This window comes from Nansenia antarctica (assembly GCF_963989245.1).
Source record: "Nansenia antarctica genome assembly, chromosome: 6".
Taxonomy (NCBI): domain Eukaryota; kingdom Metazoa; phylum Chordata; class Actinopteri; order Argentiniformes; family Microstomatidae; genus Nansenia; species Nansenia antarctica.
In genome coordinates, this window is record NC_137676.1 from 16560258 (window position 1) to 16574358 (window position 14101).

Genomic DNA, 14101 nt, shown 5'->3' on the forward strand with positions numbered 1-14101 from the left:
AGAGATAAATAACAACCATTTTACTGAGAAGATGGAGAGAGAGAGAGAGAGAGAGGAGCAAGACTGAAAGGGAGAAAGGGAGTCAGAAACAGGGGGAGAGAGGGAGAAAAGACAGAGGTGGGGGGATAAGGTTGGAAGAAGTTGAAAGGTGTGAATTGGCCCCATCGATTGTTTTCACACCAAAAGACAGAGAAAAGAAAGGCTCTGTTATTGAACCGTTGCTGCACAGTAGTAACCCACCACAATGAGACAGAAGATATCACTAGAATCTCACAGCCCCTACAAACAGTGTTGTCAGTCTTCTTATCATACCATTGCTAACAGTGTTCTTTCACTTTGATTCATGTGAGCATGATAATAATCATAATTATTAGAGCATCATAATTCAGACCCGGAAAGTCCTTGTCATCCTGTTTGATCAAATGTAAGTAGTTTTCACATTTGGAGCATTTACATTTACATTTTGGATCATTTAGCAGACGGCTTTATCCAAAGCGTCTTACAACAAATACATTTGTCTAACTAAGTGAATTACCTATCCATCAGTCATCGTAAGAAAAAGTAATCTATGCTATGACCAGGGGCCATTGGCATTTACCATGCTAGAAGAAGGAAGAATAACTTTTTTATTTTATTTATTTAGTATAATAGAGAAACTGTACGGGGGGGGGGGGGGGGTAGTGGGGAGGAGGAGGTCTTTAGGAGGGACAGTTAAGATGTAGCCTGAAGAGATGGGTCTTCAGTCTATGGCGGAAGATAGGTTTTCACATTTGGAGCACGCACCTACAGATTCCAGGGAGGTGGGAGGCTGCTCATGTTCTGGGAACCCAACTCCCCCAGTGTTCTCTCCTGACCACCTGATGCACCCACTGGTCCTGCAGGGTTCTCATGTGTTCAACCTGTCACATGACAGCAGCCGCTGAGACAGAGAGAGGGCTCTTTGTGTGAGCCTCCAGTAACCCAATACCCCCTCCCCCCACACACACACACAAACACACACTCACAGCTTTTATTGTCACTCCGTGAACCCTCATGTGACGTCGTTTAATTAACACCAACCACAAACCATCAAAAACAACTTGAGTGCAGTCGTCTGTCATACCAGTGGAGTCAGTCAGTCAGTCAGCCAGTCATGACGACCACTGTGTTTGGCTGTGTTCTGGCGACACCTAGTGACCAATAGCGATACTGCAACCGATGTGAGTAAATCACTGAAAGGCGATGCCTTCTCGTTTGCCATTGCAGGTGTCATCAACCACCCGGCTTTTGAATGGAACGCTAACTGACCCATATTCCATATGCTGAGACATGACAGGATATGGGGGAGATTTGGTGCCAACAAAGAGCCCTCTGTGGGGGCAGTGATGTCATAGACCACTAATGAGGTCACCTCTGCCCTCTGTCTAAAATACAGTACTCTGATTCTGCTAATCAGAGTGATTAAATAACTCCTCAAAATGGAGTATGAGGTGATGATATTTTGATAATGGTACAATGTATAGTCTGATTTTAACTGGTGTTGTGTGTGTTGTATTGTTTTTCCTGTGTGATCCTTGAGAGGGTGTGTGTGTGTGTGTGTGTATGTGGCAGAGACACAAACTCAGTCATCCTCATAAGCACCCTGTTGAAGAGAGAACCATGAATCAAGCTTTCAGAGCAGTCTCACACACACACACACACACACACACACACACACACACACACAGTGGAGATTAAGAAGAAAAAAGGGGAGAGATTATTTTAAAAAACGAATGAATGGCGCTCTTGTTTCCTTTCTGCATCTGTCAGATGGTTATTATATCGCAGTTAAGCTATTTACAAACGTGTCACGGTCTTTACATTTTTGATGAAGTACATTCATTGATACTTGAATCTCTTCATAGTGACAGCATCTCAATGCAGCGGGGCTGGATTTACTCATTTAAAATGTCTTTGTTCCCTTTTGTAAAACAAAATCTTTATGTATAATTTATATATTCTGTGCATATTGATTATTGTCTTACAAGAGACCTGTTGGAAGAAGACAGTTTGAATGCTCATAGCGCGACCTACTTAGTTTTACTTGCTACTTTTCTTTTATGTCTTTTATAATAACTGATATTAATAACTAATAACTATAATATACTAATATATTATAATATAATATATATAATATAATAACTAATAACTATAATAACTTATGCAAAATGCAGTATGATTATGTATAAAAATGCCATAGTCCCACAATTCAATGGAGCAGGGAGTGAAATCCATACATTCTGACAAAACAGTATGGCCTAAAAAGTATGTAGTCTGGTATGATTAGTATACCGTATACAGTTATCAGTATGAGCATTGGGAGACTGCCAGATTCTTCCATGGGATGAAAGCATTAAGACTCCAGAGCCTGGACAGGAAGTGTCTGGGTGTATGAAAGGTCAAAGGCCAGGGGCTTCGCCTGCATGTGGGTGTGTCCTAAATTCACTTAAAAGAAAGAAAGATGATATAAGACAGAGGGAGAGAGAGAGAGAGAGAGAGAGAGCGAGAGAGAGGGAGCGAGAGAGAGAGAGAGAGAGAGAGCGAGAGAGAGGGAGCGAGAGGGAGAGAGAGAGACAGGGAGGAAAGTGGAAAAGGAGAGGAGGAAGAGAGATAGGAATAAGACATAAAAGAAAAGTAGCAGAGTGGAGAAAACACAAGGCAGAGGGGAGGAAGGAGGAAGGAGGGGGTGGAAGTGTTTTGTGCTTTGTGTGAAATGTGATCATGTCATGGAGTCTTAACAGACAGCTGGGAAGTCCCCCTCACCCCCTGGTTCACCTCCTGGACCCTAACAGGGAATGTTCTACTGGGGGGGAGAAGTCACTCTCCTCTCTCTCTCTCTCTCTCTCCACTCACTCTCTCTCTCTCCCTCACTCTCCACTTTTAAATCCCACCTCAAAACCTACCTGTTCTCCCATGCATACAACCTCCCCTACCCCTAACCCTGCCACCACCCTCCCCCCCTGGACATGCATACAACACCCCCTACCCCTAACCATCTCCCCTAACCCTGCCACCCCCCTCCCCCCCTGGACATGTATACAACATCCCCTACCCCTAACCATCTCCCCTAACCCTGCCACCCCCCTCCCTGTTCGTTAACTCTGTGTTCTATGTGCTCATGTTATCTGTTGCTTGTTGTTTCTGTGATTTCCGTTTCCCCCATATTGTCAGTGTCCTTGAGCCTCGGAAAAGCACTAAATAAATATAATGAATTATTATTATTATTATTATTATTATTATTATTATTAAGTCCCCCTCACTCCCTGGTTCCTAACAGGGAATGTTCTACTGAGGGGGAGAAAAGGGCTGCAGCATCCCTCTGCACACTTAACCCTTCACATGCGCAGGCACACACGCACACACACACACACACACACACGCACAGGCACACGCACGCACACGCACACACTGGACACACACACACTGGACACCAAAAGATCTTTTTAGTCACATTTATTGATTTTAGCCAGTATGACTACCTTTACACAGACAGACCACCTCTCTATAGGAAAACAAAACAACACTTTCATAGGATTAGATCAGCAGTAATACATTTGACTAAACACATTTTTTCATTTCACTTTTTCAACCTAAACATCTCCAAAGTTATAGGTTTGTTTTCGATTCTGTGTAAAGGTCCCATAACTGTAGAACATGCATATGACATTAAGTTGTAATCAATATGCCACTAATCATAATGCACATTATTGATAAGAATACAGTACTGCATGACAATTCAAATAAATACCAACATACAGATGAAAGTCGTTATTTCATATAAAGGTATCAAACTCTCAATATGGATCAATACTGGAACACAATATGACAATATAAAGTTTGCACAGCTAGTTTATTATCACAATGCTATCGCTTCCAGCAAACAGAAAACTTGTCTTTTCCATGTAAAACAGCATTTAAATTGCACTTTATTGTATTTTTCTTTTAGCTTCCCAACTGTATTGTTAACTTTTACGCCTCAACAAACAAGCATTGGCTTTAATGGCACTATTCAAGCTTGTTGATGCAAATTCTGTTTTCTGTTTCCTGAAATCACAATGCTTAATAGATGATGTAAAAAAAGATTCAAGAATAAAAAAAACAACAAAACAAAAAACAAAATGAAGAGAAAATGCGCTCTCTGCACATTTGTCAACAATACTATTGATATCACATTACCTTCACCGAACAAAGCTAGATACGATGTTTCCAATAGTACACTGATCTACTCCCAACATATTAGTGTTGCTTGGAGCTTTTTATTCAAAAGGAGGCCAAAGGGATTTCTTTTGGTTCCCAAAGTTTGATAAAAAACCCCTTTCCTCAATACCCCTGAATTAGCTGTGGGGACCACTGACCTGCAGAATTCAATACAATTTAAGTTTTTTCGAGCTAATTTCAAAACTATCCTCTTTGCACTTATTGCTGCTCACAAAGTCGTTTTGAACCCAAACTCCTCACCTAGAAAAACAAACAAAATAACACTAGTCTACGATTCTCCCTTGAAACAATGAAAGGCACTAGTGGTCAGAACGAAGAACAAAACAAACCAAAACCAAAACCCGGTGTTAGGACAGAGAGCCAGGGGGCCCAAACTACACCCTTCCCACTGAGGGCTTGTCTTCTTTCAGATTCGTTATTCTATTCAACCTAAACGGTGTACCGAGATATGGCACGATAAACAAAAGAGAGAATGGAACAATTCCAATTTGGAATTTAATCGGTGTGCTTGCAGAGAATTCTGAGAGTCAGTGGTCCCGTGTCAGTGGAACGCTCGATAAGAAGCAGGGAAAACAAAAATAAATTCATCATTTCCCCCCGCCCAACAAGTACTTCTTACCATTTTTGTGTCAGAGCGTTGTCAAGTTTCTCCGTGTTATCTTTGAACTATTCCTAGGAATAATAGATACATGAAAAACCCCAGAATTTGCTCACCCTGGATTTAGTTTAGAACATGGCAGTAGAACATAATAAAATCAACAGCATAAAAATATGAGGAAACATAACAATTTAAAAAATGATTATTCGGATGGATAAATTCTCAGAAGAATAATAGTAGAACTCTGGTTTGTGGTAATTTAACGGTCTCTGTAGATGGAACAGAGGCAATATAGGAGGAAATATAATCCTATATATATATATATTTATATATATGGCTAGACACTTGACTAAATAACTCACAAACCATAGCACTACCAACCATTCCTAAGTTAATAATAGAAAGTTATAATCCTATAATAAAAGTGCACAGGTTAAGAAAACAAAAAACTAAAACAAAAAAAAAGATAAAACCAGACAAAAACGTTTGATTTACATTTGAGAAATGACCCCCATAACCCCTTGCTTTTCTCTGTTTCACACGGAGGGAGAGTTCACTGTACTTGTGAGTATTGGCGTCCATCAGCAGCATTAGGATACGTGAAAACTATGCATCCTTCACACACAAAGTGACATTATAGTCATGCTAAACAGCGAATGAGCGAGTATTTATTCAAGTAGAGATATATTTTCCACTTTTTAAATCTTTCATTTCATTTCACTCAGAGATTTTATTTCCTTTTAGTCTTCAAGTGGGTTTCACGAATCATGAATTAGTCTACAGCGCTAGTTCTTGGTCTATAGCGCATAATATGACTTTGAGAATATGACTTCGCTGGTATGAGAGGACCCTGTGTTGGTACATCCTCATCCGGGAAGAACTAAATTACTGCAAAGCGGAGAAACAAACAAATAATAAAAAATTAGCATTATTGGTCAATTAAGAGAGAGTATCTACTTTGGATAGTGTTAAGTCATTCTAATCAAATACACTAAATTAAGAGTACGAAAATTAAACGCTGCATCACAGAGTAAGTTCCGGGTTAGTCATAGCAACTAAAAAGTGTCAAACAAGGTTAGTTGTCCAGAAGCGGCCGATGTCTATCATATTAACAAGGTCAATATGTCTCCGTGGTGCTGATGTGAAAAGCGCATACGCCTCCTACGGCATGAGGAAGCGCAGCGAGCACAGGAAGCCAATGACTCACAAGTACCATGACCTTTCACCTCCAGAACATGCCCCACTCTATGAGTTTAAACCACAACCCAGAACCTTTCAAAGAAGAGGGGGGGGGGCTTTCCCATATGCCATGCAGGTTAATGAGAATGGGTTGTTTTTTTAGCATGCAGGCTTTCAACCGTTAGATGGAGAGCATGTGAGAGAACTCAAAGGTGAAGTGGGAGGAGCCTGCAGGCAGAGGTAGGAGGAGCTTATTCAGGTGGCATGCTATATGACCACACCAGATAAACAGACATTGATTTCAAACTAGACAAAAGAGAACTTGGGGTTCTCTGTCTAGGGGACTCTTTAAACCACAATCACATCCTGGGGAATTAAGTCCACCTATTGCTCAGTGAATCCACAGAGACTATCCTATACAAGGGAGGGGATAATTTGAAACACCTGTCCTCTGGTAAGATGCCACACTTAGAAACAAAGTAGTCAATCAAAAAACCTTATATAAAATGTTTTTTTTTCTTTCAATTTTCCCCAAAATCACCCTGGGCTTTTGAGCATCTCCCTCAGAATTCCCAGGGGTCTCTGAGACTATCAAATTGAACCCACCTAATCAACCCACCTCAGAGGGCCACACCTTCCTCCTCTCTCCTGTCTCTGAAGGTGGTTTTATTAACCATTTAGTATTTATCCTCTTCCTCTATACTCAAACCGAGCGCAAACAGATATATATACTGTATATATATAAACAGATAGTGAACCTATCAACTGTTGCTTAAGTGGAACAAAAGAACAGAAGAGTGATTGGCCTCCGGGGAGGTTTCTCTAATGTGAGCGATAGCCTTGTCTCCATACTGTGTGGTGTCTAAAGGCCTCGTAGGGCGAGCGCAAGTACATACTCAAGCAGGGTTGAGCGCTGAGACCCCCGTTCCTCGTTGTGAGGAACGTCCGCGCCCCTCTCTTTCCATCTGAGAGGGGAGCGTGGGGTTAGGGTTAGGATCCTGGAAGATTACAACCTGAACACGATCGTATTAAGAATATAGAGTTTTTATATATAGGTTACTGGTAGTAAAAAAGGAGCAATAATTTGATTAATCTTCAAGGATTTCCTCGCATCAACCCTGCTTTAAGCATCATAAAGCTAACAATGTGTCGATCCACAAGCGGTAACATGGATTTATCTGAAAGGAGCCCCACATACAGTAAATACTGTATCGATTTTTTTCAGTCTGCCTGAAGCTAGCTTGCATGGGCTAAAGCTTGATTTTGGATAATAAGACAGTACATTGGTTTGTCCTCTCGCACCCATACAAGCATCTCAGAAATGAACGGCCCTCTATTTGCAATATCTGATTAAAAACAATGTACGCGCGAGAGTCGTTCACTTCCGTGCTGGGGCTGAGATACACACACAGGCAGGTTTCTGGTGCACACACGCACACGCACACACGCACACACACACACACACGTGCGAGAGGACGTTACCTGACAATATTCAGAGGGTTTCTTTCCCACAATCCCCCTCTCTAGTTAAAGGGAGAGTGACGACGCAGGGGAAGCAAGCTGCTGACAATCTACAGGAGAGAGGGTCGCCATGACGACCGAGTGAAGAGACACAGGTTAGAGACACGAGGACAGGGTGTTCAGCCACAAAGTCACACAGAGATCATCTGAGAGCTCAAAAGGAGCTCCCAAAAGAAGGGGAAGAGAGAGAGGAGACAGGGAGAGAGAGAGAGAGAGAGAGAGAGGGAGGGAGAGATCAGCGTTAGTTTCGTCAAGACACAAAGACAGGGCTTTCCATCTGTAGATATATAGATATGGATAAGCATGTGTTTGGGTCGACAGGCACTGCGCCGGTTTCATTTGCAGAATTAGGATCCAGATCAGGTTGCCTTGAATTTGTGCTCTGTTTCTGTTTTTGTACAAAATCACCATCAATCAAAACTATATTGTATCTGTTCACAGTTATTTAACGTGTATCCTTTCTTTTCTTTTTTAAAAACAGAAGTTAGAACCTGAGGCACCTATTCTGAAATGCACTTAATTTGGAGAGTGGAGACCGATTCGTCTTGCTTTCGTTCTCTCGTAGATATGGCTCTGAAAAAGAATCCACCATGACAGTCTGGGTCATAATGGAACGATAGCCCTCCTGGTTTTTTTCAGCAAACCTCAAATAACTCCCCCTCATCAAAACGCAGAGCCCTGTAACACATGTGCTCCTGTAGCGCCACACACCCGGTTAGAAAGACGGCTAGAAAAGCTCAGTAGCATCGCCGCTGCAAAGCCATGCAATCGGACTGACTAACTGCGTTGGTGCACTAGCATCACAGCGTTGAAAAGTATCCTGAAAACAAACACCTGTGGTTAAAGGTGCTCCTTCTCTGCCCACCTCCGACACCTCACCCAATCATCAGCCAACCCGCTTAAGAGTTTGGAAATTCGGTAAAAAAGAAGAAAATAATCCCAGCGAATCACACTGGTGCCTCCCCTAGCAACAGCAGGGGGAGTTTGCATATTTCGTTTTTAAGTTTTTATTTCAGTGACCTTCAGTACAGTGACCTGATTGGGCCGCGGGTTGCTGGTTTTGGGGTCAGTCCTGGGGGGTCCAGGAGAGAGAGAGAGGGAGGAGGTGGGAGTTTATCCAAAGGAGCACCGACGCCAACAGGCGGGCAAAAAGACGAGAGGACGTCTACTTCTGGTCACAAGACCCCTACAAGTGACGCCCTCTTCACAAGTCCCCTTGCCCCCCCAAACGCATTACGGTTACCAGGCAACACACTAGCACAAAAGCTGCCACCGTTTGTTTTAACATCTTACAGTACGGCACCATAACAGTGGAAAGAATAGACACACCCCATAATATCCCACAACGAGCCCAATGCCCGGTGAGGGCCTATCCACATGCCATAATATGTCTACTACAATTCCCCAACACTTCTAGTGCACACTGCACTGTACATTACACATCTGCATTCCCCATAAGCGTTTTACACGAGCGAGTGGCCGGAGCCGCCAGGCATACAGTATGGAGGTTGGACACACAGCATGCCCTATAGGAGGCAGGCTGGAGCCTATAGGAGACACACAGCATGCCCTATAGGAGGCAGGCTAGGCGGGAGGCTAAGCGAGCATGTGGGGCTCTTTTACACTAAGGCAGGGGAGGCGTGGCCCGGCGGGGGGCCCCTCCCCTCTGTACACAGCTGTCCAATGGGGTGTCTCGGTCCCCCTGCGCCGCCTCAGTCGCAGTAGATCTTGTACTTCTCGCTGCAGAAGACCAGGGGCCCTCCCATGATGCCGTTGGGCCCGACGTTGGGCTCGGGGCGGCCGGAGAGGGAGCAGGTGAGGCCGTGACTTACGTGGGAGGTGTTGTTGGCGCCGCCGGTGGCGTTGTTGTTGGCGGTGGCGGCGGTGCCGACGCGGCCGCGACCTTTCACCCGGCTGGCCACGCCTCCGCGGCGGACCTGCTCGTGGTCGAACTCCAGGTCCTCCAGGCGCTGGGTCAGGGCCAGCTTCTGCTGGATGGCCATGCGCAGGAGGGAGTTCAGGGTCTTCTTCTCGTCCTCCGCCGCGCACAACTGCCTCTGCATCTCGTCCAGCTGGGTCACGTACTCGTCACAGCTGTGGGGGAGAGAGAGAGAGAGGGGGGGTGGGGGGGGGGGGGAGAGATAAACAAGATTAGCGCCATCACACCGCGAGAGTCCGAGAGTACTTGAACTTGATGACACGTGCTGCATTTTCACCGGCCATCCAGCAGGGGGCAGTGGCGACCTCTACTGAGTCAATACCAGGAGGAGAGCGTTTTTTTTTTTAGTTGATCTGAAAGTGATTGTGGTCTGTTTGATGAAGGTAGTCTGGGTCTGAATCTACATTCACACTCCTTACATAGTATCTGATATGCCTATATTGAGAGATTGTCACTGACAATGTGAATCCAGAGCATCAATCGTAGGAATCTCTTTCTTTCATCACGACCTTTCCCCCACATCCTCACCGACTGTTTCCTCCACCAGAGGGAGCCCTTGAGATATCTAGCAGCAGCACCCTGCTTCTCAAACAGAGCCCTACAGCCCATGCATCAAACTGCCAGTTATTCATCTCTCTCTCTACCTCTTTCTCTCTTTCAGCCCACGTGTTCTCCCTTGGTACCTCTCTGTCCTCAAACTCAAAATGCCCAGTTCAAGAAAAAACAACAACAGGAGCTCATTTCACCCTCGCAGACCTCAATCCTGACTCAAGTACCTTAACATTAACATGAACTATTCAGAGTCTCCCCCGTCCCCATCCTTCACAAACGGATACTCTCTTTATGTCAATACCAGAGCGACACATGACTCACTTTGGACCGTTAATATCCAAACACAGTATGCAAATATATGCAGAGTTCAATAGCTGAACATACAACTGGTTTAAATGTGTGTCAGGGGCTCAGGGGCTCAGGAGTGGACACTTCTGATGACGAAATGATTGTACGATTAACATTCATGAACATTCATGAACGACGGTTGGCTGAACGCAGCTCTCTGCCCTACTTCGGGCCTCTGCATGACAATGTGAGGAGCCCGTGGCTGGAGAGTTAATAATAGATACACACACACAAGGACACCTACACACACACACACACAGACACACGCACACACGGACACACACACAGACACGCACACGCAGAGACAGACACAGACACAGAGACACAGACACAGACACAGACACAGACACAGACACAGACACAGACACAGACACAGACACACACACACACACACAGACACACACACACACACACGATGAAGGCCTTAACCTGGGGGTCGGAGAGAAGATCCCTCCTGCGTCACATGAGGGAGTTGAATAAGGATGAGGGAAGGGTATGAAGAGGCAGGTGAGGAGAGAGAGACAGAGAGACAGAGAGAGAGAGATGAGACTTTCTTCTCACTCATTCATCTGTCTTCACCCTTTTTTCTAACATCTGTGTAACATAACACACATTATGGACGCCACCTCTCTTTCTCATATCAGTTTGAAATACTGCAAGTCCTTCTCTCTCTCTCTTTCTCCCTCTCTCTCTCTCCCAGCGTCACTGTGTGGCACTGCTACTCTGCTGCCTCTCTGTAACCTTGTGTGTGAGTATGTGTGTCTGTCTATGTGTGTGTATGTGTGTGTGTGTGTATATATGTGTGTGTGAGTGCCACTGAGCCATGCAGGTGATACAACTAGGTCATACAGGCAGAATGTCGAGGCAGGGGTCCATACCACTGTTCTCCATCTGCTACCCCCCTCTCTCTCCTCATTCACCTGTGCCTCTTTCTCCTCCATCCTCTCTCTCTTCCGCCTCCTCTTCATATCTGTCAATCTGTCCATCTCTCATCTTCAGTCAGTCCTACCCCTCTCTCTCATATCCCTCTCCCCTGCCTTTCACCAGCCAACCACCCACCTCCTCTCTCCCTCTCCCTCTACCTCTCCCTCTGTCTAAGCTGACATCAGCGTTCTGATTGACGTTTCCACAGTAACGATTGCCACATCTCTCCAGAGGGAGCTGTACCCTCCAGCTGTCCTTCATCTATACCCACCCACCCAGACAGACAGACAGACAGACAGGCAGGCAGGCAGGGAGACAGAGAGACAGACAGGCAGACAGGCAGACAGGCAGGCAGGCAGGCAGGCAGGCAGACATGCCGCTGGCACCATCTCACAACCCTCCCTCCATCCTCCCTCCAACACTCCCCGCGTATTAGGGCAACAACCTGGAGACAATCTGTGACAAACCAAAGATCGTATAGAAGTTATATTTCTGTGGTAACATATAATATTCTCCTCTTGACTGCCAACATTCAGTGGGTCTATGCAAACAAAAACAACACAATTGTCCGCTATGTCACTGAGGTCTGTTGTTGTGTGTTGTGATTCACGCCATTCAGCCAATCGACGCCTGAGAGCTATTCTTAGACCTCCTCTCATTGGTCACATGGGATCTAAATGCTGCCTGTTCTGAGTGTCTCGCTATTGGCTGAATGGCCCCTGAATTGCCCCCCCCCCCCCACACACACAAACAGAAACCATAATAAACCCCCCCCCCCCACCCACCCCGTATGCATGCAGTCTGATTCCCACTGGGACAAACACCCAGACAATGGGGATCAGTGATGCTTCATTTGACCCAGTGTGAGGTGGTGGGGGTGGGGGTGGGGGTGGGTTCCCAGGGGGCGCAGTGCCCTTTAAGACGGCTCCTCCATTATGGGGGGGGTGTGAGAGGGCGTGGGTTTTTCCCGGGAAAAATATGGGGGTTCCATTCTGGGGCATAAGAGGACACAATGGAGCCCCTTCTTGGCCTGATGAAGAGGGGTGCGGGGCACAATGGGGAGGGCGCCACATTCAGAGCAGTGAGAAACAGGCGGCTCCACGTCTCAGATGATCTAGAGAACCCCGGGGGTCAGGAGGCAGGCAGGCACACACACACACACATACACACTCTCACTGACTCTCACACATGCACGCGCACACACACACTCTCACTGACTCTCACACATACATGCACACGCACACGCACACACACACACACACACACACAAACACACACACTCTCACTGACTCTCACACATGCACGCACACACACACACACACACACACACTCTCTCTCTCTCACACACACACACACACACACACACACACACACACACACACACACACACACACAGGGAAGCGTAGGGACTACACATAGGAGCAAGCACACATGCACACAAGCATCATTCCTCAGACACACACCCCTCAGCTGTCCTGTTGTTGTTCTGTGGGAACAGCATTGGTCACGGCGAGAGGCAACGTCCAGAGACACTGAACCAGGACGGAGGGATGGGAAAGAAAGAAGGAATAACAGAGAGAGTGAAAAGAACGAAAAAAGAATGAGAATGAGAGAAAAGACAAAAGGCTGATAGTATGAGACGTGTGTGTTTGATTGGACTAGACTCGAGTGTATCTTCGGGTCGGTGTGTGGAGAGTGCTGAGAGCAGACATGTCCTGGCATGTCTTAGGCATGTCAGGGGCAGGGGGCTTACTGTAAACATGACACCAGAGACTACAGCTGGAGAAACAAACCCGCAGATACACACGCCTCGTGTTCACACACGCACACGCGCACACACACATATGCCCGCACACACACATATACACGCAGTAACATTCTCACGCAGAGAAAAAATACATTCTACAGTGGGGCTAACACCAACATAGCCTAATAGATTAAGATATCTCTCTCCTTCTCCCTAACTCACTCACTCACTCACTCACTCACTCACTCACACACTCACTCACTCACTCACACACTCACTCACTCACTCCCTCACTCACTCCCTAACTCACTCACTCACTCACTCATTCACTCACACACTCACTCACTCACTCACTCACTCACTCACTCACACACTCACTCACTCACACTCACTCACTCACTCACTCACTCACTCACTCAGGGGCCACACACTCTTAACGAAGGCAGGCCACGGCGTCTCCAGGAACCCCGAAATCTACCTGAAGTCGATCGATTTGGTCAAAGTGGGAATTACCATGAGAAAGACTCTCAAATTAAGCCCCCGTAGAGAAGTTGAAATGAAAGACTAGCGGGCCTTTCTCTCTCTCTCTCTCTCTCTCTCTCGGGCTGTGAGGAAGGAGGACGGAAGGGGGTGGGGGGGAGCGGAGACGGAGGTGGGGGGAGGGGAGGGGAGACGGAGGTGGGGGGGTAGTGTGGGAAACGTCGGTCAGACACGTCCCCTTGCCTCTCAGCCTGTCAAAGAAGCCTTCCTCCTCCTCCTCCTCCTCCTCCTCCTCCTCCAGGCTCACAGCCACTCTTAAAGGCCTAGCATTAGCATACCAATACATAGGCTGAACACATCGCAATCCATACACTGACTCAACACAACACAGACTGTACCCGCTCCCTATAAGCAGTTCTCCACACAGAGAGAGAGAGAGAGAGAGAGCCCAGAGAGACCAGGATGTATAAAGGTTCTCTGGGAGAGAGTACTCTGCATGTATCCACCACCACCATACATGGTTAACAACTGAGGAGGGGGAGACTCAGGGGCCAGGTTCCAGTCAGTGTTGCCAGAT

At 46.2% G+C, this 14101-nt stretch overlaps 1 protein-coding gene across 1 annotated transcript in view; it reads right to left on the minus strand.

Annotated features, from left to right (window-relative positions):
- Positions 1-9246: 9246 nt before the first annotated feature.
- LOC308160984 (BICD cargo adaptor 2) overlaps positions 9247-14101 on the minus strand; it is a gene marked incomplete at both ends in the record, with an annotated part of 56815 nt that continues 51960 nt past the window's right edge. The window contains one exon of the mRNA XM_080534912.1: positions 9247-9628. Within this exon, the coding sequence (XP_080391038.1) occupies positions 9247-9628 (382 nt within the window). The remainder of the gene's footprint in view (positions 9629-14101) is intronic.